The sequence below is a fragment of the Sinohyriopsis cumingii genome, chromosome 4, assembly GCF_028554795.1.
Source record: "Sinohyriopsis cumingii isolate HCF-2022 chromosome 4, ASM2855479v2, whole genome shotgun sequence".
Classification (NCBI taxonomy): Eukaryota; Metazoa; Mollusca; class Bivalvia; order Unionida; family Unionidae; genus Sinohyriopsis; species Sinohyriopsis cumingii.
Window position 1 is genome coordinate 91,916,615 of NC_142964.1, and position 25,073 is coordinate 91,941,687.

At 33.4% G+C, this 25,073-nt stretch overlaps 1 protein-coding gene and 1 pseudogene across 2 annotated transcripts in view; one reads left to right on the forward strand and one right to left on the reverse strand.

Moving 5' to 3' along the window:
• LOC149801669 (structural maintenance of chromosomes protein 5-like) overlaps positions 1-25,073 on the reverse strand; it is a 126,216-nt gene extending 101,143 nt beyond the window's left edge. For both annotated transcript variants that reach the window (XM_089955946.1, XM_089955945.1), the window contains exons 1-4: positions 24,841-25,073; positions 9,578-9,772; positions 5,669-5,768; positions 740-865 (exon numbers count right to left, since the gene is read on the reverse strand). In XM_089955946.1, coding sequence (XP_089812072.1) covers positions 740-865; positions 5,669-5,768; positions 9,578-9,772; positions 24,841-24,986 — 567 coding nt within the window. In that variant the 5' untranslated portion in view covers positions 24,987-25,073. The remainder of the gene's footprint in view (positions 1-739; positions 866-5,668; positions 5,769-9,577; positions 9,773-24,840) is intronic.
• On the forward strand, positions 16,839-22,691 carry LOC149801670 (uncharacterized; annotated as a pseudogene).

Here is a 25,073-nt window from a genome sequence, read left to right on the forward strand (position 1 = left end):
CAGTAAATTAAATGGCCACCTGCACACCTGCAGCCATAATTGAACTAGTAACTAATTGTGTGTGTGTCTATATATATATATATATATATATATATATATATATATATATATATGATCCAAACAAAACATGCAAAACTGAGAATGTAATTTATCTCATTACATGTAAGATCTGTAGCCCTTCATAGATCTGATTGGATGACAAAGAAACTGTACAGAAGTCCGGTCACAGAACACTTCTCCTCCCCTGGACACATTTTCTGTGATATAAAATGTATCGCAATTGCTCACAGGGTCTTGTCAATTTTTCTACAACCCATTGGTTCTGACCCCACAACCAAACAATGTCAAATACCTAAAATAGGGTGGGAAGGATCCGACGAAGCTTGATCAAGGGATCACACTACTGTCATGATATTGATTTGTAATGTCATCTATTATCAACACAGTTCCCATCAAAGTCAAAAATGCATTTATTTCATTTTCCTGAACGTATGCAAATGAAAGTCAGGCAATGATGATATTGGCTGATCTGCATTTGTACCGGTAAAATTTGACCTTGTACCAACTTCTTCTGTCCTTGCCAGTACAAATTACCAGTAGTTATACAACCCTAGCAGAATCACTGTAAACATTTGAATTTACTACGCTTGTTACCAAAAGTGATTAAAAATACACTACTTTCCATGCTATCTATTCTAAACTTATTTCATCTTTTTTTAATCCAGTACTAAAAACTTACAACTTTCTCTGTATTTTCAAGAAGTTCCTGTTGCGTCATCTTGGCAAAATCTGCAACCTTTTCTTGTGGCAGGAACTGTGTCAAATTCCCAACCTGTATACTAAGTCTGCTCACCATTTCTTCTACCTAAAAAAGTATTTCACATGTTCAATATTTTGTGTACATGCAAACAAATTAGAAAATATACTTTCAATCATTTCATTCAGATCACAGAATATTCACTACACAGTATCGTTTACATTCTTTATCAGACTTGTCAATACTAGAGACATTCTCAGCAAGGCAGTTGTTAGATTCTATTAAGTTAAACTAGTACGGTCAAATAAATATAAAGTACTGGCAACAAGCAAAGTTTTAACAACCATTACAATTCATTTATTTATTTTAACTTCTACTATACAACTACTATTGTGTCTGGCACGAGGGCACTCTTTTATCATTGGAGAAACTTCAGTCAAACTCTATTCTAAAACATTCTCCTCCCTTCACTTTAATCACTAGTACTGCTTGCATAGATGATCTGGACTATTTTTGCAAAACATGAGAACACCCTCATAACACCTGATTTTGAATGTGGAACAATGAGTACTGCCATCATGATGCTGGACCATTTGCATCCTTGAGTTTTTACAGATAAAGATCCCACTGCTTGTGAACTATTTAAGCAATTAAGATCTCAGCTTGTCCATTTGGTCATTCAAACCTGGATCCTGACACTGAATCTAATATGAAAACCAGGATCTGGACAGAACCCTGACAAGCCAATGTCCAGAACTGACTGCAATGCTCATATTTTCAATATTTAAAAAAAAATATATTTCCATTAAGTCTCTAATTTTAGTGACATTTCAGTAAGAATTCAATCACAGCTACAAGGTCTGCCTTTATACAAAACAGCATTTGCCTGTGATAATCCCAATTAGTCATCTGATCAGACATTTCAGCCATACTTTTCCTAGTTATAAGGATTATATTGTGTTCACAAAAGGACAGAGTGGAGGTGGGCAAGGATATATAATGAAGAATAATGATATGCAAAGATTACCAACTGAATACCATATTTTAAAATGCCTGAACCAGGATAAAAGTCAAACTCTTGAATTGGCTCATTCCTTGGAATAAGTGCATTGTAAAAGTTGCTCATCCCACCAATGACTTTGTTCGTCCCACAATATATCATGATTATATATACTAATTTAATGAATATATCTGTATGGTTTCATTCTGCAAAATTTTTTCTGTGGCCCAATATCAGTTGGATTTTATTTTATGGTTCTGATTGTTTTGAAACTTTATGTACAATTTGTATTTGTTAGGAAATGAGAAACTTCCTCTGATAAAAATTCGGTATTCCTCTGAACTTCTTTTTATCAACTATGAGAAATTTTATACAAAACTTTACAATGCATGCAGTTGTTCTCTTTCTCATTGGTAACCATCAAGATATCTTTCACCCAGTGTGAGTTAAAATTTCTATTATCTTTTTAGGTATTTTTGGTGGCTATTTTATCATTTTCTGATGGTACTAACTGCTCCAGGATCTGTTGGTCATGATTATTTAACTCAGAGTATTTAGTTTCAAGCATCTGCATGAACATTTTGCTCTGTTTACTGGTTACCTGGATATACTAATGCCCAGTACCAAAATCATGGTATCCAGACTGGAATTAATTACTGCAATTGTTTTAAAAAAATTACAGTAGCTGCTGAAATAATCAAAATAAAACTTCTAAATTCTTATGTTTCATAAATATACATATTAATTAACTAATGCATCCTACTTTTTGCAAGACAAAAAATGATAATGATCTGGTTTGCCACGAGAGACCATGAACTGTTGCCATGTTTAAGTAAAATATATTCATCAACCAATGTTAATCATCCACCGTTGATATTTACTTATTGTTCACAGAGTTTTTCAAAAGTATGAAACTTGTGTAAATAAACAGCACATAATAAGAAAAAGTTTTTTTTTTCTTTCTAATGTTACGTTAAATAAATTTTTGGAAAGGAAATATTGGTAAATGCATATTTTTACTGCTCATTGGCAGGTTAAAATTTAGTCCCATCCTGGACAAGAGGTCTAATTGTTGTATGGTGCCCTGCTTGAAAACACAAATTAGTCAACAATAACATTACTGTAATAAATGGAAATAATAATTTAAAAACAAAGTCAATTACTGCTGTTTCTTGTCTCTATTCTATTGAGGAAATCTAACAAAATGCATCTTTCTGAGTCATTTCAATCATTTGTGAAGAAGTGTTTCAAAGAACTATTGGCATGTGCTTCTCCCCCAAAAAATGTTTGGATATTATACAGATTTGGGAGAAATTATAGGATTGCCTAATACATTTTTTTGTACAATAAGAGGTAGTCAAACCATTGGAGAAACTTTAAAAAAAAACCAAAAAAACTCATCACTCAGACATTTTAAAATATTTAGCTGACATTATCTTCTTTCTTCATGACAAATGAACTGTGAAAACTGTTGAAACTCCAGAAACTTCATCAGCCAGCAGTCCTTTATCCTAATTAATGTTTTTCTTATTATGTCAATATATAGTGCATTTTTCCCTCAATAAGTTGCAAACCCACTTATAATGGTGTCCAGCATGGATCCCATTTTTCCCCAAGAAAATACCAAAAGAATTGGCCGATATCTATTGAATGTGAAGAAAATTGTCATCAAAGCTGGTAAATGAAACTCTGATATATCACTTGTTATTCATTTGAAAATGGTAGTTAGTGGTCCGAAGCTTGAATCAGCAACATGAAATTCACATTTATTAAATTTTAATTTAAAAACAAAATAATCTCAGTACCCTGCAATAACAATATTCAATGACATTTCGATCCATGAAAATGCCAATAGTGCCTACCAGCAGCACATTAAGAAATAAATACCAATTAAACAATTAGTTCTGTCATGTGAAATTCATGTTTTAGTTCTACCTTTAAAATTCAGTTCAGTGTAATCATCAAAAATGCAATATGCACTCTTGCATTCAAATGCGAAAAGTGTCAATCTACAATCACTGCTATGTCCATGAGTGTTTATGAGAACCTCAGTAGGTGCCAGCTGCATTTTTATCTCCCATTTGTAAAAGTGTTAATTATATTGTTACAATCAATTATAAGTACACATGCTTTGTATTATCATGTCAATTATGTCTTTGTATCAAATTCAATAAAGAGTATTGAATAAAACAAAAAAAGTTTAAAGGCATGCAAATCCGACTCACATAAGAGCTAACAGTGTCAGATCAACTCATTTCATTAGCACATTTCCAGTTGAACACGGTTATAAATATTACGTAGGTAGTATAATTAAAGTATCTTACATTAATTAGTGGTTTATCCTACTAATTTGCAAATGTGATCAAGGGTAGGAAGGGAAGCAAGCAAAAGGAATACTCAGTGTACAGAATGCTTTGTTTCACAGAAATGGTATATCATGGAGAAGTGAATTCCAAAGTTTATAGTGAACTTAAAATTCCTGAATTGGCACTAGGAGGTTGGTTCATGGATGAGTAGAAATGTCACTATTACTTGCAAAGAAATCACAGCATCAATAATTTACTAACAGAATAAAAAAAATATTTAAAAAGATACAAACTGAGTTTCAATGTTGTCAACTGGTCTTTCACAAATAAATTGTTCCTAGTTTTTAAAAAGTCTTGCTTTGTTGCAAATCAACAATAACATTAAATATATCCACATTTGCATGCAAAATACAGCAAATCAATGTTTTCGCTGGCACATATATGAATATGTTAAAACCTATTAGAATAATTTTTTAACACTCTTCCGAAGGTTGCTTAATTTGAAAATAAAGGTATTTTATACAGAAAAACGAGCACTAAACCACTGAACACTACCCTGCCCGTTTTCTCAGTGTAGTCAATGTCCAGCCGGGATAGCATCCTTCTTAATTTTTCAAAGGTCCCTCAATAACCTGCACCCATACTTATACTGCAGTCTGTGGCTTTTGGACCTTGCTGTGCATGAGTTATCAAGGGAGAGGTGTATTCTTATTGAACAGGCTTTAGAAAGACTTATTGATATACATGTCAATTTATCCCTTGTATTTCATTGCAAATGAATGCTATAAATAGTATGGCATTCATTTGTAATTGATATTGTTAATTTTTATTAACCTTAAAGTTTGTCTTCATTGTCAAAAATCATTACTGCTGTATGTGTTTCTGACATTCATTCAATCTCTATACTGCTTCCTTGTTCAATAGCATGAAAATTAAATGGAAACTAGGACACATTAATGATCTGTACAACAAGCACTTTATAAAATATCAATTATCAGGAAAAACAAACAAGTTACTGTTTTATGCAGAAAAGTATGTAAATCTCTGCATGTGTATATGCTAACAGTTACATATATAAAATGAAGTCGATCAACAGGGATACATGTTGTAACAATGCAGGGTGGGGTAGGGATATCCAAAAAATTTAAAAGATTTTTGTTTTTACATTATGCATGAATGTAAACCTCATCAGGCCACTGATAAATACCACAATACTACTAAATACTACTATATACAGGTAAAGGCATGAAATTGACACCCGCAACTCTTGGGTTTATGGCGTCACGATTTCTTCCCTCTGTTTCTTTAGTATTCAATCAAATCCACATTGTGATTCCATAAAACCCACTACAGCTTAATAAAATCCACAATGGAATTTCACTAGGTTGAGTGGGCATCCACCATCATCCTGAAAGGGCAATATGAAATTCATAACATCAGTGTACTTTATATCTGACAATTACAACACATTTCCTAAGCCTTTCTTACTTCTAGAACCAAGAATAAGACTCCCAACACAAGCAATAATTTCAACAACTTTTTTGGACAAAGAAATAACTTTGATCTCTGAAAGCGTTTATAGTAGACTTAACATAAAAAACTTACAGCTTTCTGTGAAGCCTGCCTATTATTAACAGTCCAGGAGGAGGTGTTGTTTTTGTTGATTTCACGCTTAATAAGGTAGTCTTCTCCATCAGGGTTGTATCTGAAGCAAAAGCAAACAATATTTAAATCCCATCAACATACATGTATCTTCATACCATATTAAATCCCATCAACATACATGTATCTTCATACCATATTAAATCCCATCAACATACGTGTATCTTCATAACATATTAAATCCCATCAATATACATGGATCTTCAAACAATATTAAAACCTCATCTACATACATGTATCTTCATACAATATTAAAACCCTGTCAACATACATGGATCTTCATACCATATTAAATCCAATCAACATACATGTATCTTCATACCATATTAAATCCCATCAACATACATGGATCTTCAAACAATATTAAAACTCCATACACATAAATGTATCTTCATACAATATTAAAACCCTGTCAACATACATGGATCTTCAAACAATATTAAAACCCCATCTACATACATGTATCTTCATACAATATTAAAACCCTGTCAACATACATGGATCTTCATACCATATTAAATCCAATCAACATACATGTATCTTCATACCATATTAAATCCCATCAACATACATGGATCTTCAAACAATATTAAAACTCCATCTACATAAATGTATCTTCATACAATATTAAAACCCTGTCAACATACATGGATCTTCAAACAATATTAAAACTCCATCTACATAAATGTATCTTCATACAATATTAAAACCCTGTCAACATACATGGATCTTCAAACAATATTAAAACCCTGTCAACATACCGGTACATGGATCTTCAAACAATATTAAAACCCCATCTACATACATGTATCTTCATACAATATTAAAACCCTGTCAACATACATGGATCTTCAAACAATATTAAAACCCATCTACATACATGTATCTTCATACAATATTAAAACCCTGTCAACATACATGGATCTTCAAACAATATTAAAACCTCATCTACATACATGTATCTTCATACAATATTAAAACCCTGTCAACATACATGTATCTTCAAACAATATTAAAACCCATCTACATACATGTATCTTCATACAATATTAAGACCCTGTCAACATACATGGATCTTCAAACAATATTAAAACCCCATCTACATACATGCATCTTCATACAATATTAAAACCCTCTCAACATACATGGATCTTCATGCAATATTAAAATCCCATCTACATACATGTATCTTCATACAATATTAAAACCCTGTCAACATACACGGATCTTCAAACAATATTAAAACCCCATCTACATACATGTATCTTCATACAATATTAAAACCCTGTCAACATACATGGATCTTCAAACAATATTAAAACCCAATCTACATACATGTATCTTCATGCAATATTAAAATCCCATCTATATACATGTATCTTCAAACAATATTTAAACCCCATCTACATATGTGTATCTTCATACAATATTAAAACTCTGTCAACATACATGGATCTTCAAACAATATTAAAACCCTGTCAACATACATGGATCTTCATGCAATATTAAAATCCCATCTACATACATGTATCTTCAAGCAATATTAAAACCCCATCTACATACATGTATCTTCAGGCAATACTGAAACCCAATCTACATAAATGTATCTTCAAACAATATTAAAACCCCATCTACATACATGTATCTTCATGCAATATTAAAACCCTGTCAACATACATGGATCTTCAAACAATATTAAAACCACATCTACATACATGTATCTTCATGCAATATTAAAATCCCATCTATATACATGTATCTTCAAACAATATTTAAACCCCATCTACATATGTGTATCTTCATACAATATTAAAACTCTGTCAACATACAAGTATCTTCATACAATATTAAAACCCCATCTACATAAATGTATCTTCAAACAATATTAAAACCCCATCTACATACATGTATCTCCAGGCAATATTAAAACCCCATCTACATACATGTATCTTTAAAAGCAAAGACCACAGCTCTAATGAAACAAAGTCAATGAGTAATAACAGCCGATCATGCCACTGATATTTTCAAACAATTTTACACCATGGCAATACCATCTTCCAATGCATGGTGATGATATATTTCCACAATTGGTCCACATAATGTTTTGCCTCTGATATTGCTTGGTAATGCACACAGAACTACTAGCATGTCAGGGTATGAATTTCAGGCATATAGCTGCACTATCCAAAAGCTGTGGCTAGGGTTACCTTTGACACAGCACCATAACAGTGTTGACAGTAGTGATGCTAATGGAAAAATGATAACTATGAATTATCATTGACAGGCACAAGAGAAATTATTTAAACTTTTTAAATAATATTTTCTTTACTTTCAACAACTAGTTTCATTTTGTATTCTTTCTAAAGCGAAACAATGTTTTCATTCAATTCAGCACATAGAGTTCTCAACAGATTTCAAAACTGAAGAATCAGTTGACCCTTGACCCCAAAATCTCGAGTCAAAAATGAAATCTCAAGAGTAAATTTTTATGTCTAAGATTTCTAGTCTCATGCTGAATAACGAGAAATATTTGTACAGCATTTGTAAGAAACATACAATCTGATTTTTTAAAAAGTATTTCTCTTTCTAACTATATGTTACTGTGTGTATATATTGTATACAAAACAGATAGGATTATTTTTTAATTTATTACATTTTCAACATCTCAACATATTCTATTATCAACTGATAAAATCATTTTATATGTAAAAATATACCCATTCAGCCATGAAGGTTAAATATTATTCAAATATCAAGGATAAACATCAATGAATTGCCAGTTCACTCCTCCACTTCTCCTTAAATTTTCTATAAAAAATAGGAGATTGACTGGTTCTTCTTGTCCTCAGAGCCAACACTATCTTTCTGTTTCTTTGAAGCCTGAAGGTCAGAAAATTCATCATCGGCAGAATATTTCTGAGACTGAGACAGAAAAGAAAATATACATCTTTGCACTATTGTGATTTTAAAGTTGTATGCAGTGAGTGTGATGTCTGTTTTAGTTTTTCTGAAGGATCCATTAATTAAAACATTAGGTTTAAAACATTTTGCTGATTAAAGCAATTAATCGCAATAAAATGCAACCCCATGCCAAAAACTGGCTTCAAAGAAGCCATATATTCCTGTTTTGTCTAAAATGATTATAATTTTCAGCGTAATCAAACAAATACCGATATTTTATCAGAAATGAATCCAGTGAAGTCATAAAAGATTCTGAATTTTTAAGCTTTCTGCCACATGAAACAAACTGACAATCAAACAACTGGCTTTGTGATCTCTTAGTAAGAAACCAAGTTGGAGGCAAATTAAGGGTAATTAAGATTGATCCTCCAGCCCAAATCTACATGCATCAAAAAGATGCACAAGTCGAAATTTCTGCATGTCAAAAATGGGTCATATTTAAATTCAACACATCAAAACCTAAGGTATGCGTCTACTGAAAACCCTTGCATTTATATTTTTCTTGTTAACTGCCCACTTTAGATTTAATAAATCAATGTGCAATGGTGTCCATACATCCATCAAAGCCAGAAAAAAATTCCAAAAACAAAACAGCCAAAATGTGCTTGTTCTCAGTGGTACAAGAAATTGTTTTCTTCATGAATTTTAAGTTATTCAATCAAGTTAAAAAACATCATATAACCTTTAATAAATGCCTGCATGGACATGCAATCTAACAACATGGTCATAAAACATTCTCATGCTCTAACTCAGACACAAAATTCTTACTGCTTCAACATTAGGAAATCAAACATCTGATTTTGAATGAATGTTTCGACAACAGGTTCATTAGGCAAAACCTCTGCCAAAGTGGACCTGACAATAAATTGTTTGCACTTTTGTAATACTTACAACTGCAGTTCTATTGTTGCTTTGTTACAGCCATGCTTGATGAAATCACATGGTTGATGGGCACGCCCAAGAAAGCTAGTCTTGCCTCCCAATCCAAGGCATATGGCACACACTATTGTTGACTTTCCTGTGCCATTGGGTCCAATAATTACATTCAGGTATGGGCCAAAAGTAAATTCCACAGAGTCAAAGGTTCTGTAACCAAAAACAGGACAAAATATCAACACTTTTCATGATATAGGACACTCATGATAACACTGCCCATGGGAGCTATAATGCTATCCATAGAGTAAATACTGCCCAATACAGAGGTCTCAGAAATGCTTAATTACACATACTAGGATGCAATTTTTTTGTCTGGGACACAGAAAATCGCTTACTCAGGAGGCCTCATTATGCAAGCAATGGTTGGATGGCAAATTAAAAGTCTTACTGGTCCTGCTTTAACCACCTGCTCAGTTGGAAAATATGTTGATCAATTAATCATTTAGCTGTGCTGATATTTACAACAACAGAATTAAGTAACTTTAAGGCCCCCAGATGTACATGTTGTCATTATAAGAGTACATGAAAAGAACATGATGCAATAATAGCTGGGTGGCAAGTTTTCAGACTTTGACTAGCTGCTGAGTGGTGGTAAAATGTACTGATATTAACAATGACTGAATTCAGAGGCAGAAAGACTCGGATATCATTATAAGAGTACAGTGCATCAAATGAAGAACCTTTAGCTTTCATTATTGTGTTCATTTCCTACTGTAGCTGAATAACTTGTGAGTTTGACCTCAAAATCAAGACGTGGGCAAAATGCTGTTTGCATTCAAACAGAAGGTGTACTTTTCCTTTGTTTAACTTTGTTTTGGGGTTAAACTGCAATCTGATGAAGATTGTAATGAGATTCAGAAGAATGTTGTAGTTTTTGCTAGAACTGATAGTTCTGATGGAACAGTCTGAAAGACAGTCTGTTATGTCTGGCTTAATATTTGGAATAAGGCCTTTCCCTGAATTGACAAAATTCAGTCTGACTCAAATGGAGGGACAAGAGCTATCAGTGGCATAAAGAGTTTAGAAAATTAAACTCTATGACAACCACTGGTTCTTCTCATCTGGACATTTAGCCACTTCACGTATGCACAATATGCATATGGGGACTGCAACTTTTCCAGGTGCGACTTCTACTGTTACTAAAATAGGAGTCATGGACTCCTAGTTTTAAAATCCTAGCAAGACCTTTGCCTATAGTGAGACCACCTTATAATGAAGTACAATATACTTCCTCATTATAATGCCTGATACTGAGATCACTTTATAACGAAGTACAATATACTTCCTCATTATACTGCCTTATCGTGAGACCACTTTATATTGTACATGATGTAATTTTACTAGCAAAATGGGATTACGGACGAATTTGGTCTAATAACATGAACCTAGTTATACTAAAGTTCTTTATAAAGTGGCACTGTTAAAATTGTATTTCAACATATATGTAATGCATCAAATTTCAAATATTCTTGGCTTATACCTTATCCTTCATGGCTCCACTATCAGATTAATGTAAGATATAGAGCCCTTATACATCAACATGTAATACTGTGGGAGTGCTGAGATTCTGACAACACCAAATGACTAACTTTGGATAGACCTATTTACCACCAAGAAGCATACCAAATGGACTAAAAAATTAGCTGACAGGAAATATAGGTTCTGTGGGGACTAATCTACTGAACACCAACATCATGTCGTTTGGTCATTACAGACAATACATTTACATGCAGATGGGCCTGTCATCATTTTTTACTGACACCATGAGCCCATTCTTTTTTTTGGACTGATTCATGGGAAACAAACTCTAAATCAAATGAAACATAAAGTGACAAGTTATACAATCTGACAAATTTGAATTTTAAAAAAAAATATCTTCTTTTATTAGTGTTTTTAAAAAAATGAAATAAATGGGAAATAAAATTTTGTGACAATAAAGTCCACCATTTAGAGGCAGTGAATGGTACACATGTGGCATATCAATACGATTCACAATAAACAGCCTATAATACAAGATATAATCGATGCATACCAACTTGATGGTCTTATTTTATCGTTCAAAGCAGGGCTTGAAAATAGTGTTAATCGGGAGCCATGTCCAACATGTATGTAAACATGTCTGAGTTGCTGAGCTGTTTTTGAGGAACACCAATTTCAATACAAAAGCATAGTTAAATGTATGAACTTTGATAAATAAATAATGTAGTTATTTTTAAAAATACAGTTTCCTTTCTTTACTGCTCCAAATAAAACATCCACCAGACTTAAAAGATCATTGTTTTCACTGTCACAGGACTCAAGATAAATCCAACTGAAATTAATTAAGTTTGTTCTACAACGGTATAGGTACAGGCACCGGATCATTTGGCAATATCAAGGAACTTTAACCAGTTAAACATAATGAACATGACACACATTCCCTTTATACTGATCACAATCGACTCAGCCGATTTGTCTGCAAATGTTCATGTGTGAACCTTTGCATCCTTGCTAGGCTTATTCTGTTTTTGCAAGTGGGAGGGGGGGTCTTCACTTTTGGGCTCCTGAAGCTTTTCAAATTTGCCAAAAGATGAAAAACCAACATCAAATAAACTCTTTACTTGTACTGGTCATCTGTTATGTTCAATGATGCACAAGCTGCAGGTTGGTTCACATTTTAGTGCTGTAATCAGTTGCTAATTCAAATATACAGTATATGCAATATACATGAACACATTTTTTAGGATGTCATTACATCAAGAGTTTTTGACTGAGGATTTAAATGGATAACTTTGGAATTCTCTCCTTCCAAGTAATAGACCGAAGCCCCCTTGAACGAGATTAGACATTAGATCTTGGGACACTCATACTCATGTGGAAGGCAACTTGAATCTAGAAGTAAAACAACAATGGCTCACACGCTTTTCTATACACATTCCAGTCTATCAAGTATACAGCAAAATTATTACTAGGTTTTGACTAACATTGCTGGTATATGTAGTTGTTGTTGGGTTTAACGCCATTTTCAGCACACGATAGGCTATACATGGTGGCCAGTATTAATGGTGGAGGAAGAACCCGGGAAAACCGCAGAAAGAACCACCGACCCACAAGAAGCTACTGGCAAGCTTTCTCACATACCCACATTGGCCAAATCCGAGACTCGAAGCCATGCAGACAGAGGTGAGATGGCAGTGATCCCTAACAGAGAGCGCTTTAGACCACTTGGCCACTCAGGACCCTTTGCTGGTATGTAATTTTGCAAATATATTTTTTGACATTTTACACTTTACTAAAGAAACAACTCTGAAAGTGCAGATGAATACTTTTAATTTCCATTTTTTGGAAAAGTGGTATTCCAATGGACTTGTGACAAGTTTCTCTCTTGGATCCAACTGGGAAAAGTACAGGTCCTGGACCTCGAAAAAGGCATCATGGATATATAAAATGAACAAAACTAAGCCATTTCAATCATCGATTTATAATTTTTAACCTAATCATCATCAGGGTTTTTCAAATGCTGTGAACTTGATGACATTCTGAATCAGAGAGTTTTTTAGTAACATTATCACCATATTTGCATGGGCGAGTTTATGTTTTCAAGCAACAAATGTGATTTCTTCATCATCTTTGATAATCAAAATATTTTAGTAAATTTTGGTATTACATCTCTTTGAACACATGTATACAAGCTCATCCTTTATATTTAATTTGTTTTAGAAATATTAAAACTAGAATTTTTTATCTGGATTGCAGAAAATCACTTAAGCTGGAGTCCTCTGTACGCATGTAATAGGTGGGCAGTAAAATTCAAAGACTTGCTTTAGCCACCTGCTGAGTGGGAAAACGTGCTGATCAATTAGCTGTGCTGATATTTACAATGACAGAATACACTAGCTGACAAATCCCCTGATATCTGATGCAGACAACCCAGTTTTTACTGAAATTAATTCTTCAAGAAACCAGAAAAGGAAAATAAGCAGTCTTTTTGCTTGTTTACATCAAGAACTTGCATTTGGTTTGAAACACCAATAAATCTATATTGTTAGAGCCTCCCTGGCAACAAAAGAAAGGTCTCAGAAATGCTTATTCATGCATATTTGTATGCAATTTTTTTATCTGGATTGCAGAAAATCACTTAAGCTGGAGTCCTCTGTAGGCATGTAATAGGTGGGCAGTAAAATTCAAAGACTTGCTTTAGCCACCTGCTGAGTGGGTAAATATGTTTATCAATTAGCTGTGCTGATATTTACAATGAGAGAATACAGTGGCTGACAAACCCCCTGATGAGCATGTTGCCATTATAAGGGTATATCTAAAGAACATGATGCAGTAGCTGGGCAGCAAGTTCAAAGATAATGACTGGCTGCTGGGTGGGAAAATGTTCTGATATTTACAGTGATCAAATTTAGAAGCAGAAAGTCAAGAGATCTACATGTGGTTATTATTAAAAGTACATAAAATAAACAACTTTAGCTATCATTATTATGTTAATTTCCGAGTGTAGCTGAACAAGCATGTGACCTCGAAATCAATACAGTGAGACTTGAACAAAATGCCACTTGCAAATTTGGATAAGTATTTTGGGGTTAAATGGCAAACTGATAAAGATTATAATGAGATTCTGAAAAGTGCTTAAGTTGCGTAAACTGAGAGTTCGGATGAGACAGTAGCCCAGCATAACGAAGTGTATGATGCATGGCTTAGTGACTGGAATAAGACCTTTCCTTGGATTATGCATGGCTTAGTGATTGGAATAAGACCTTTCCTTGGACTGAGAAAACTGACAAAATTCAGTCATACTCTGATGGACAAACAAGAGCTATGTCAGTCTAGTAAAGAATGTGGAAATTAAACTCTATGGCAACCATTAGTTCTTATAATTTGCATAGTTTTATGGGAGGGGACTGCAACTTTTGTTGGTGGGACGCCTATTTTTTTAAACCAAAATAAGGGACTTAGTTTTAAAATCCTAGTGAGACCTCTGAATCAGATTAGAAATGTTAAAACTGGTGAATGTGTGTGTGTGTGTGTGTGATTTGGATTTTTAACATAGCTTTAATAATTTTTCAGTCATATCGCTACAATGTCTGCAGTGTGACAGTTTATAGTGATGTCTAGAACTGGGGCATCATGCCACAGACATGTAGCACGATGTCCCACCCAGTTACATTATCCTGACACCAGGCCAAGTGCCAAGCGAGGCAGCTGTTAGTAAAAAATTGGTGAATGAAAGTTATATGCATATCCTTGATGATTTTCATTTTCGGTTATAAAACTGGTAGGCAGGTACAAACAAACAGGAGTATGTGGATACCATATAAGTAAAAAGTTCATATCAGAACCACTTTAAAAAATATTTTTTTTTGCTTGTTATCATTATCAAAACAATTAAAAATCATAATTTCAGTGTGTATACTGTAAACATGCAGAAAACTTGTAAATACTTGTATTTTTGTGCTTCTAATATATTTACAAACCATCTTGTGTGTATATACCCCTCTAATGATTTTAAAAACAAGGCATCAAGGATATCAAAGTTCTAATATAACTGTCGCCAAGGGGTCCCAAACACTGTCAACTTGTTGGCATTCCCACTCAAAAGGGAGTTTCTTCAGCAACATGGGCCTGTCTATATTTTCAAGAGATCTGATATTGTTCACTGTCTTTGAAAATTAACAATTCCATATTTTGATTTTATAGCGAGTTGAACACACAATAGTTCCTCCAACTTACTTATTCAGTTTGTTTTAAGACTACTAGAAACCAGAAACGGACAACGAGCAGTCTGTTTGCTTGTTTACATCGGGAGCTTGTTTGCACTGAAACACCAACAAGTCGACAGTGTTGGGGACCCTTGGCGACACTCAGGTTAGAAATTAAAAAACAATGAATGAAATGACTAAGTTTGATGCATTTTTTATATTTTTGATACTTTTCGTTTAAAAAATTGGTGGGTGTACATACAAATGAAAAGGTAGGTGAATACTTTAGTTAGGGTTACTATAAACACTGAAATACACTGACAACCGAAGTACACATGTATTTACATGTTCTTGGTGTATATATCAGTGTACACACGTGAGTTATTTGTTTTTGTTTGAATAGTAATATTAAAATATGATTCGAGTGATTTTGATACAAATTATTTACTTTTCTCCTAGTTAGAGCACTTCTCAGTCATACTTTACAGGACAGGTATCATAAACGGCTGATTGTTTCATTCTGGAACGAAGGTGGTATGATAAAGACTTATCGTTCCAGACCTGATATATCATATTTTATAAAATTTTAATGAATTTGAATAAGAGCAAACTTAACACTTTCATACCCCCTTTCTACACAATAGAACTTAAAAGAACAGTTTTTAAGTGAATTCAAACATTTGTCTGCATGTATAACATATTTTAGTTTGATCAAAATAGAGTGGTTTTCAGAGAACTAGTCCAAAATAACCTCTATCTTAGTTTCCAGAAAAGTTATCACCAAATTTCCTCTAATTAAAATAATTATAAAGATCATATATGCAGTTGCTGATAACTGAAAATGCAAAAATAAGCACTGTGAATTAGTATGCAGGGGGTGGCAAATGGTTTTGACAATGGTTTAATATGCGGACAAATTAAATTAAAGAAAAATAATTATGTAATTTTTTACCACTTATTAAGTATAGTGTACTTATTAAAGTTAATAGTTGTAGAAAGGTGCATTGTGTCCTGTTTTTAAATTTCAGAATAACAGTTAAGATATCAAGCCCATACATCCTCAATACTAACATCAGGTCTTGTTCACAGACATGATGACAGACCACCCAAACACAGGGACACTAGAACAGATGGTATCAGTCCAATCCCATTCTCACAAAGATCTACACAACCACCAGGGCCCCGAGTGGCCGAGTGGTCTAAAGCGCTCTTCGTTACGGATCACTGCCATCTCACCTATGTCTGCGGCGGTTCGAGTCTAAGATTCAGCCAATGTGGGCATGTGAGAAAGCTTGCCAGTAGCTTCTCGTGGGTCGGTGGTTCTTTCCGGGGTTTTCCGGGTTCTTCCTCCACCATTAATACTGGCCGCCATGTATAGCCCTATCGTGCTGAAAAATGGCGTTAAACCCCACAACAACAACAACAACCATTTAGTTCATTTGATTCAGAGACTGACATTGAGATGATTGACTTCTCAACACAATCTCCTGCAGTGGAATTGTTATCCCAGTATTCATTGTGTTTAACCCCTGATGAGGAGAACTGGTAAGGGTTGATATCTAACAAATGGTTTTCATCTTCGTTCTAAGCAATGAAGCCTATTATATGTCATATTAAATGACCAAAGACTTTACTTACAGCAGTGGGATTTTTTTCACAAAGATCAGAGGAATAATATTATTCCTGTTGATATTATTTATTGCTAATTAGTCAATTTATTTGAATGTTGACTAAATATGTACCTAGAAGTGTAACACAATAACATAGAAGAATGATAGAAAGTTTATTTTTTAATGAAAGCAAAATACATTCTTATAAACATATATTTTATTTCATCGAAACTATTTTTTTATAGCAATGTCCAGTGTTTAAGAGAAATCCCAGAAAAAGAATTTCCTTTGATTCTGACATTGAAGCTGAAAGCTTTAAGTTTTTGGGATGATGTATAGTAACTGAACTATTACAAGCAATAATTCAACTGTGTTCTCTTTCCAAAAACAAAACTAGATATGTAAATAAACGAAAAATTTTATTACACTGAAATTATCAATTTGACTCCCTATCAAAAAAAGAAATATTTAACTTTAAATTAAATGAATTATGCCCATGAAAAATGGAAAGTTTAACTTGTGAAAGTTTCTAATGATGAGATAATATCAATTAACTTAATCTAATATATTTAGAAGATATTTTCAATAATTTTTTCATGCCAAGATTAAAACCTACGAACCTGAATTACAAAGTTACAACGGTGAACTTCACAACTATTTTGCCACACTGCTACCTTATAATTATGAATGCATTTTTTGCTTTAACACATTAACCCCTGGCAACGAGTTAACGTGGAAAGAGGTAGTGGCCTACTACCAAGCTCTGTAGCATCATGGTCAATGCATGATACACTAAAGTGGGTGGTATTATAGAAAGGTAGACAGATGTAGCTCTACAATGATACCAAATAATCTGGAATTTCTAGTTGGACTACAAAATACACAGGGAAAAACCTCTTTTTTTGGACCCGATTTTTTCTACCCAAAATTCACCTGTGGTCGGAATATGATTTTGTGTCCAGATTTTAGACTTTTTAGTCTCAGATCTAAGGCAAACCGGTATGAACTGCAAACAGACAGATGAACCTTTGCAAAAAGTAGGATAAGATGGGCATTTGGATTAAAGAGTGGTCTCGATATAAAAATAATGGCTCCGTTTAACACCAAAAATAATCCAACATTTACCCTTCTGCTCATGCGTGAGCCAATGAAAAACAATGTTTTTAACACAACTAGGCAGTATGTTATTGAAAGATCACCTGGGATTTGGTCTTTTCCGATCTATTCAGAAATAGCTTTCAAAATTTGTTTCCTACTCAAATTTCAGGCAAAAACAACAAAAACCTCCACTAGTTAATGTGTTAAAGAGAACTCATTTTTAGTAGTCTATTCTCTTTTATAGCTTTATAACTTTTTTGAGTGGAATTGGTTTTGGTTTAATTCCAATATTTAATATATGCTATAGCACTGCTTTGAATGTATTGATATCCTATTCCTTTATAACTTTGTCAGTGGAATTGGTTTTGGCTTAATTCCAATATTCAATAAATGCTATAGCACTGCTTTGAATGTATTGATATCCTATTCCTTTATAACTTTGTCAGTGGAATTGGTTTTGGCTTAATTCCAATATTCAATATATGCAATAGCACTGTTTTGAATGTATTGATATCCTATTCCTTTATAACTTTCTGTCAGTGGAATTGGTTTTGGCTTAATTCCAATATTCAATATATGCTATAGCTCTGCTTTGAATGTATTGATATCCTATTCCTTTATAATTTTGTCAGTGGAATTGGTTTTGGCTTAATTCCAATATTCAATATATGCTATAGCACTGCTTTGAATGTATTGATATCCTATTCCTTTATAACTTTGTCAGTGGAATTGGTTTTGGCTTAATTCCAATATTCAATATATGCTATAGCACTGCTTTGAATGTACTGATATTCTATTCCTTTATAACTTTCTGTCAGTGAAATTGGTTTAATTTATTAATACATGTTAAAGCTTTGATTTCAATGTATTCATATCCTATTCCTTTTCTTCTTACCATCATGCTACTACTACAAATGAAGATAAAAGTAATGTAGTATACTGTATATCACCCACATTACTGTAAACTCATTTTTTTATGGGAACATCATTCTTTCTTGCTTTGTCAATAGGACACGGAAAACTAGTCAAACCCAAATAAACTTCCCTGCAGATGACAATAGCAGGAAATTAAACACACTGGTGAAAACAGAATCAGTGGTAGTATGTCACTCAATCTTTTTGGTAAACACCATGAAAGATTGTGACACACCTGTTCACGCTGAAAAAAGTATACAATCACAGGAAAGTGGAGGCCTGTTGACATCAAGTTCTACACAAACAGAGTGTTTGATGATATGCACACAAGACTTTATAGACAATATAATATCAGAAAAAACGGCCTTTGAGACTGAGTCCAAATCAGACAGCATATGTCAAACACTTATGTTGTAAGAAAGTGTTCTCTTGAAATGGCTACAAATACAGTCACAAATGAGTTTTTAATAAACAAGATAAAAGAAGATGCTGTGAATCAGTATTATGGAAATAACATTTAAATCAAAAACTTAAAGATACAACAGCAAAAAATGACTGGCTGAGAACTTGTAAATGACAATGTGATCACATATAATGAGCACTCCCATTCCTTTACAACAAAGATGCAAGAGTATGTGTATGAACTTTTACAATGTAATGATCCGCAGAATAAAAATGGAAAAACAATACAAGTAGTTTTAAAACTAATACATCTGAGAGCAAACAAATTACCATGTACTGCAACAATATACAATATTAGTGATGGGAATCTGTCAGAAATTCATAATCGATAATCGGTTCCACTTAACCAACTGATAATCGATTATAATCGGTTACTAAGAGCAAATTTTAATTTTTGTTTGTTATTCAGTTATATCTTTGATCAATAGTTCAAGATGTTAGTAAATGTACAGGAGTAATCTCTTTTAATGACATGTATACTTTAACCTGATAATAATATTACATTTTTGTCTATTGTGTTGTGTGTTATTTTTGTTCTACATCTTTGTTAAATGAACGCAACTTTTTACGGCTGATAAGTCATATGCAACTGAAATACTGCTAGAAACCCCAAAATCCTTTCATTCATATGTGATGTGTCTATAATTTTAACTGTAGAAGGACACGGTTTTCTTGTTTGTCACTGTTTACAAATACTTCAAATAATATTGCATTTAAAACTGAAACAAATCATCAAAATGTGTTTAAAGTTATTAATTCAACTATTTAACAACTTGATCATGTAATAATGGCTATATGCTCCTAATTATGAAATTTTGCACCTATGAAGTATCATATGGTTTTATATTTGTAGTTGTGAAGGGAATTAATAAATTTCAGGTCAACTTTAGTGGCTGGGAGTTTTACTACCCTTTGTGCTTTGCATACAACTAAAAAGTAGTCTCCCTTTACACATAATCGATTATGGAGTTTCACAATCGATTATCTTATTGGTTCGCTCAACCAACTGATGATCGATTATAATTGATAATTGGAACAACACTATACAATATGAATATTCAAAGTTTAGTAGCTTCGCAAAAGCACATTGCCAAAGAATTTTCTAATAAAGCTAACACATGCTTATTAAGTGATGAGACCAGTAAATTTGGAACAAATTTGAAGGCATGCATGCCTCTGATGAAGATGGACGACTGTGTGTGCTGGGTGTATGATGACCACAAAAGCAGGAAAAGATACCCTGGCATTGTTGCAAGAAATTCTTCGTGACATAGACGTTGCAAGCCAGACAATTCTACATTGAGGAAGATGCTAAGTAACATATCTTATACCATGTCAGATAGGGTATCTACACAAAAAACTTTTTTAATGAACTCCTTGAGGATTTTAGGTCAGACATTCTTAAAGAAGATATTGGAGAGGCTTGGAATGACATGGCAGTAGAGGAGCAACTGTCTGTGAGCAAACTTTGTAATTTCTTCTGTTCATTACATGCTCTAGTACTCATAGCAGAGATAGCTTCCAAATCACCAATTGAGACTGAAAATGTTTTTTTTTTGAGACTTCCCCAATACTTGATCCAACATTCCAAAAATGTTGTGAACCTGGGACAGTGAGAATTATTAGAACTGCATGTAAAGCACTTGCCAGAAGCAGGGATGAGAAAAATGGACACCACCAAGAACTTAAAACATTTGTTAAACCATGTCTTGAACAGAAGAAAATGAAACATGTACCACTTGAAAAGTTTAGAGGAAATAGGTTTAATACTTTGCTTGATAATGCAGCCAGTGTATTCTTTCTTAAAGACCAGATGATCAGTTTCTTGGAGACTGAATGTACCAACAGGTTACTTTCATCGGCGAAGTTTGACTTAGGTGTGTCCGAATACTTGGGAGGCTGTAAGACTCTTGGTCTTGTATGTGAACTAATTACCTCCCCTTTGTGGTGTTTAGTTGAAGATGAAGGTGTTCACATAATTGAAGCAAAACATAGCTACCAAGAACTGGTCACTTATTTAGACAATTTTGAAAACAATGCCCAGGAGTTCATCGATGGAAAATATCTTCTTTCATTCAAGAATCAGGAGAAACTGGTGAAATCAGAAAATGAAACATGTACCACTTGAAAAGTTTAGAGGAAATAGGTTTAATACTATGCTTGATAATGCAGCCAGTGTATTCTTTCTTAAAGACCAGATGATCAGTTTCTTGGAGACTGAATGTACCAACAGGTTACTTTCATCGGCGAAGTTTGACTTAGGTGTGTCCGAATACTTGGGAGGCTGTAAGACTCTTGGTCTTGTATGTGAACTAATTACCTCCCCTTTGTGGTGTTTAGTTGAAGATGAAGGTGTTCACATAATTGAAGCAAAACATAGCTACCAAGAACTGGTCACTTATTTAGACAATTTTGAAAACAATGCCCAGGAGTTCATCGATGGAAAATATCTTCTTTCATTCAAGAATCAGGAGAAACTGGTGAAATCAGAAATTGACAAGATTTTAATTGCAAGTTGGGAACATGATGGGAAGTTCTCACTATGCTTTGTGTGAACTTAGTAAACAACTGTTCAGAGACTACTTACATGATGGAATCTGGGACAAATCATTGGAACAAATCAAGGCCAAGACTAAAGGAGTTCCAAAGCACAATAAATTTTCTGAATCCATCTTTGGACATTTGAACAGACTACTAAATCAGAAGCCAAATAAAAGTCTCCTTGCATCTGAAGCCCAAATATCAAGTCAATGGATTGGATTCAAGGAAAAACTTATGAAAGGATGTGACATGTTAATGTCATCAGTCTGAGGACAGACTCAAAAACTGAGAGATAAGTTTAGAGAAAGACAGAAATTGAATTAAGAAGAAGAATAACTGCTGAAAAAAAGACAATGTAGAGAGAAAGAAACAAACAAGTTTAGAAAAACTTGAAAATTTGACTAAGAAGGTACAATTGTGGGGCAAAATGAAGAAGTTGATTGCAAGACTGCAGACAAAAGCTGACAAAGAGAAAACTCAAATGACATTTAGAAAACAAGTATTAAAGCAAAGACTAGGACAGGACAAAGATGTGTTTAGAATAAGTAAAACTGAAAATGGACACAAAGTTTAAAGCTTACCATAGAGGAACTTATTGTGAATGTTAACAAACTTGTACATCATGCATACTCAGTGATTGAAAATGGAAATGAAGATAGCCCTATTATTGTTGGGGAAAAAGTGAAACATGCCTTCCTGGAAGGAAATGCTGTAAAATGGTACACTGGCCAAATAATAACTTGGGTAAAACAATACTGAGGAATGATGCTTTAAACTCTAATTCTTGCATCATCAATTGTTATGTGCATGTAATCATCTAATTATAACACTTTTCACACTCAGGAACTCTTCTCAATTTCAGTCAATTATAATATGCTAAAATTCCTGAAAAGTGATATAGTTTTAAATGCCTATTAAGACTAAAAAATTATCAAAATAATAACATCATTAATAATATAATCTTTCTGGAAATAATATTCTTTGGTAAATTACAAAGAAATGTTATCAGAAAAATTAAGTACCAGTACTGTCAAAAGTATGTGCAAGAACTAATTTTATTTGTTTTAAAATATATGTACACTTAAATTTAAAAATGTAAATTGATTTTAGAAGCAATATTGTTTATAACTGATTATTTTATGACATTGTCAGTTTAATGGGAAAAGTTTGAATTTAAGGTACTGACAGTGAATGGTTCTTCTTGTAATTAGTTTTCCTCAGCTATAGACTATTGCACTAAAAAATTTAATGTGAAAAAGGCACATTTTAAGATAATCCAGAGATATTCTACTAATGAGAAAGAAAATTGTTTTTCTTTTATATTTAACTCATGTTCCAGGATACAAAAAATGGCATAACATCAAATATGATGGAGACAGTGCGATTTATTCATATAAAATTTTGGAAGATTACAAAAAAGGGGACTTAAAGATTGTTGTTTAATGGTATGTGCATTATCATTAAAATATCTTCAGAACCATTTTTATAAGATGTTTTGTTATTTTTGTTTTTTATTAACATTTGAAAAGAGAGTTGCTTGATTTTGTGTCATGTACATGTTATAAGTGCCAAAAGTGGTAACCCCGAAAAGAGAAAAATAACCCGTTTCTGATTGATGTTGCTACAAATGTGCTAATGTACCTAGACAACTAGTACTAATATTAGTACCCTTACTCCTACCTCGTGGACAGGGTACTAATATTACGTGTCAATTGAGCAAGCCAGGTGTGATTCACACCCGGAGCTCTTTTAACCTAATAATAACACTTTAAACATAATCCTTGCATATAATCCAATAAATTGAGTAATCTTCTTATTTAATACGAGAAATATCGAAAATCACTGTAGAAATGGTTGTAAAATCTTGTTTACCTTTTTTAGCCGATATTTTCGTTTCGATCGTCTGCCATATTAGTTCAAATAATGATACTTCCGTTTTCAGCTTCATTTGTTTGTGTGCCATATAAGGACATTGATGCCTTATTTGGAAATGTAAACAAATCGAAGTAAAAAATTTGGCGCCGTTTGAGTCAGAAATTCTGCACATTAAAAGTAAATACAGTTTATCAGCAACTTTGAAATTCCACCAAGAAGCAATTATTTGCCACTTGATTGATAATAATTTTGGCGCAGAAGATCCAAATATGGTCAGGCAAGCCTTATGTAGAAAAGGGGTCACGGCGACAGTCTTGCATTATCTGTCATGGCGGACAGGATGAGGTTAGTATAACCATGCCAATTTATTTTATCGTGTAAGGGCTTAATAAATTCAATATAAGCCAAACTTCTTTCACAACATGATAATACTTATGTAGTTGATTTCTACACTGTTTGTTTTTCTGACTTTGGTGATGATTTTTTTTGTTCCATTACATGATATGGGATCAGTTCGTAGCCTCAACCACAACAAATCAAGTTGAGGCTACAACATCGTAGCTACTAGACAATCAGTTGATACATTTAGATAGTTAAATGTTTTGGACTTTATTTACAATTTCATTGCTTTCCTTTAAAATTTACATGCATACAAATGGAAGTTTTAGCCAACACACCAGTGCATCTACATTTTGGCAGACTTGTTTTCATGATCAAACTTTAAAAATTCGTTAAAAATTTAAAGAATTCTATATTTTAAAAAGGAGTTCGGATTTTAACTTTTCAGGACATGAACTTTCCAAAAATGTATGATTTATAAGTGCTTGTTAATATTTTCAAAACTGTGTTGAACTAGCTACTCTAGTTATATTTGGTGAGCTAGGTCATGAATTTCCACCCCCACCCCTGCAGTCTCAGGTTGATTCAATAATGTATGATTTCACTTGATCATACTTTGGATATAATAAAGAAGCTGGTGCTGGTGGTTCTGACTGAATAACAAGCTTAGGGAGTGGAACTTAATACAACATACAAAACGTTTTCCAGCTTTATCCGAACTATGGCGCCCTCGACGTATCTGGGGTCTGTCTTCTCAGGTCTTTTTGCAGCTAAAGATAATGCGCCATCAGCATCACCATTCTGTTCCTTTAAAATACTAAGTTTCCTTTTTCCTGCCATTTTTGTGATTTATAAATAATTCCAAACTGAAACGAAACTACATCTGTAGTTAGACGTCACAAATCAGTTGAAAATCCATCTTTCGCG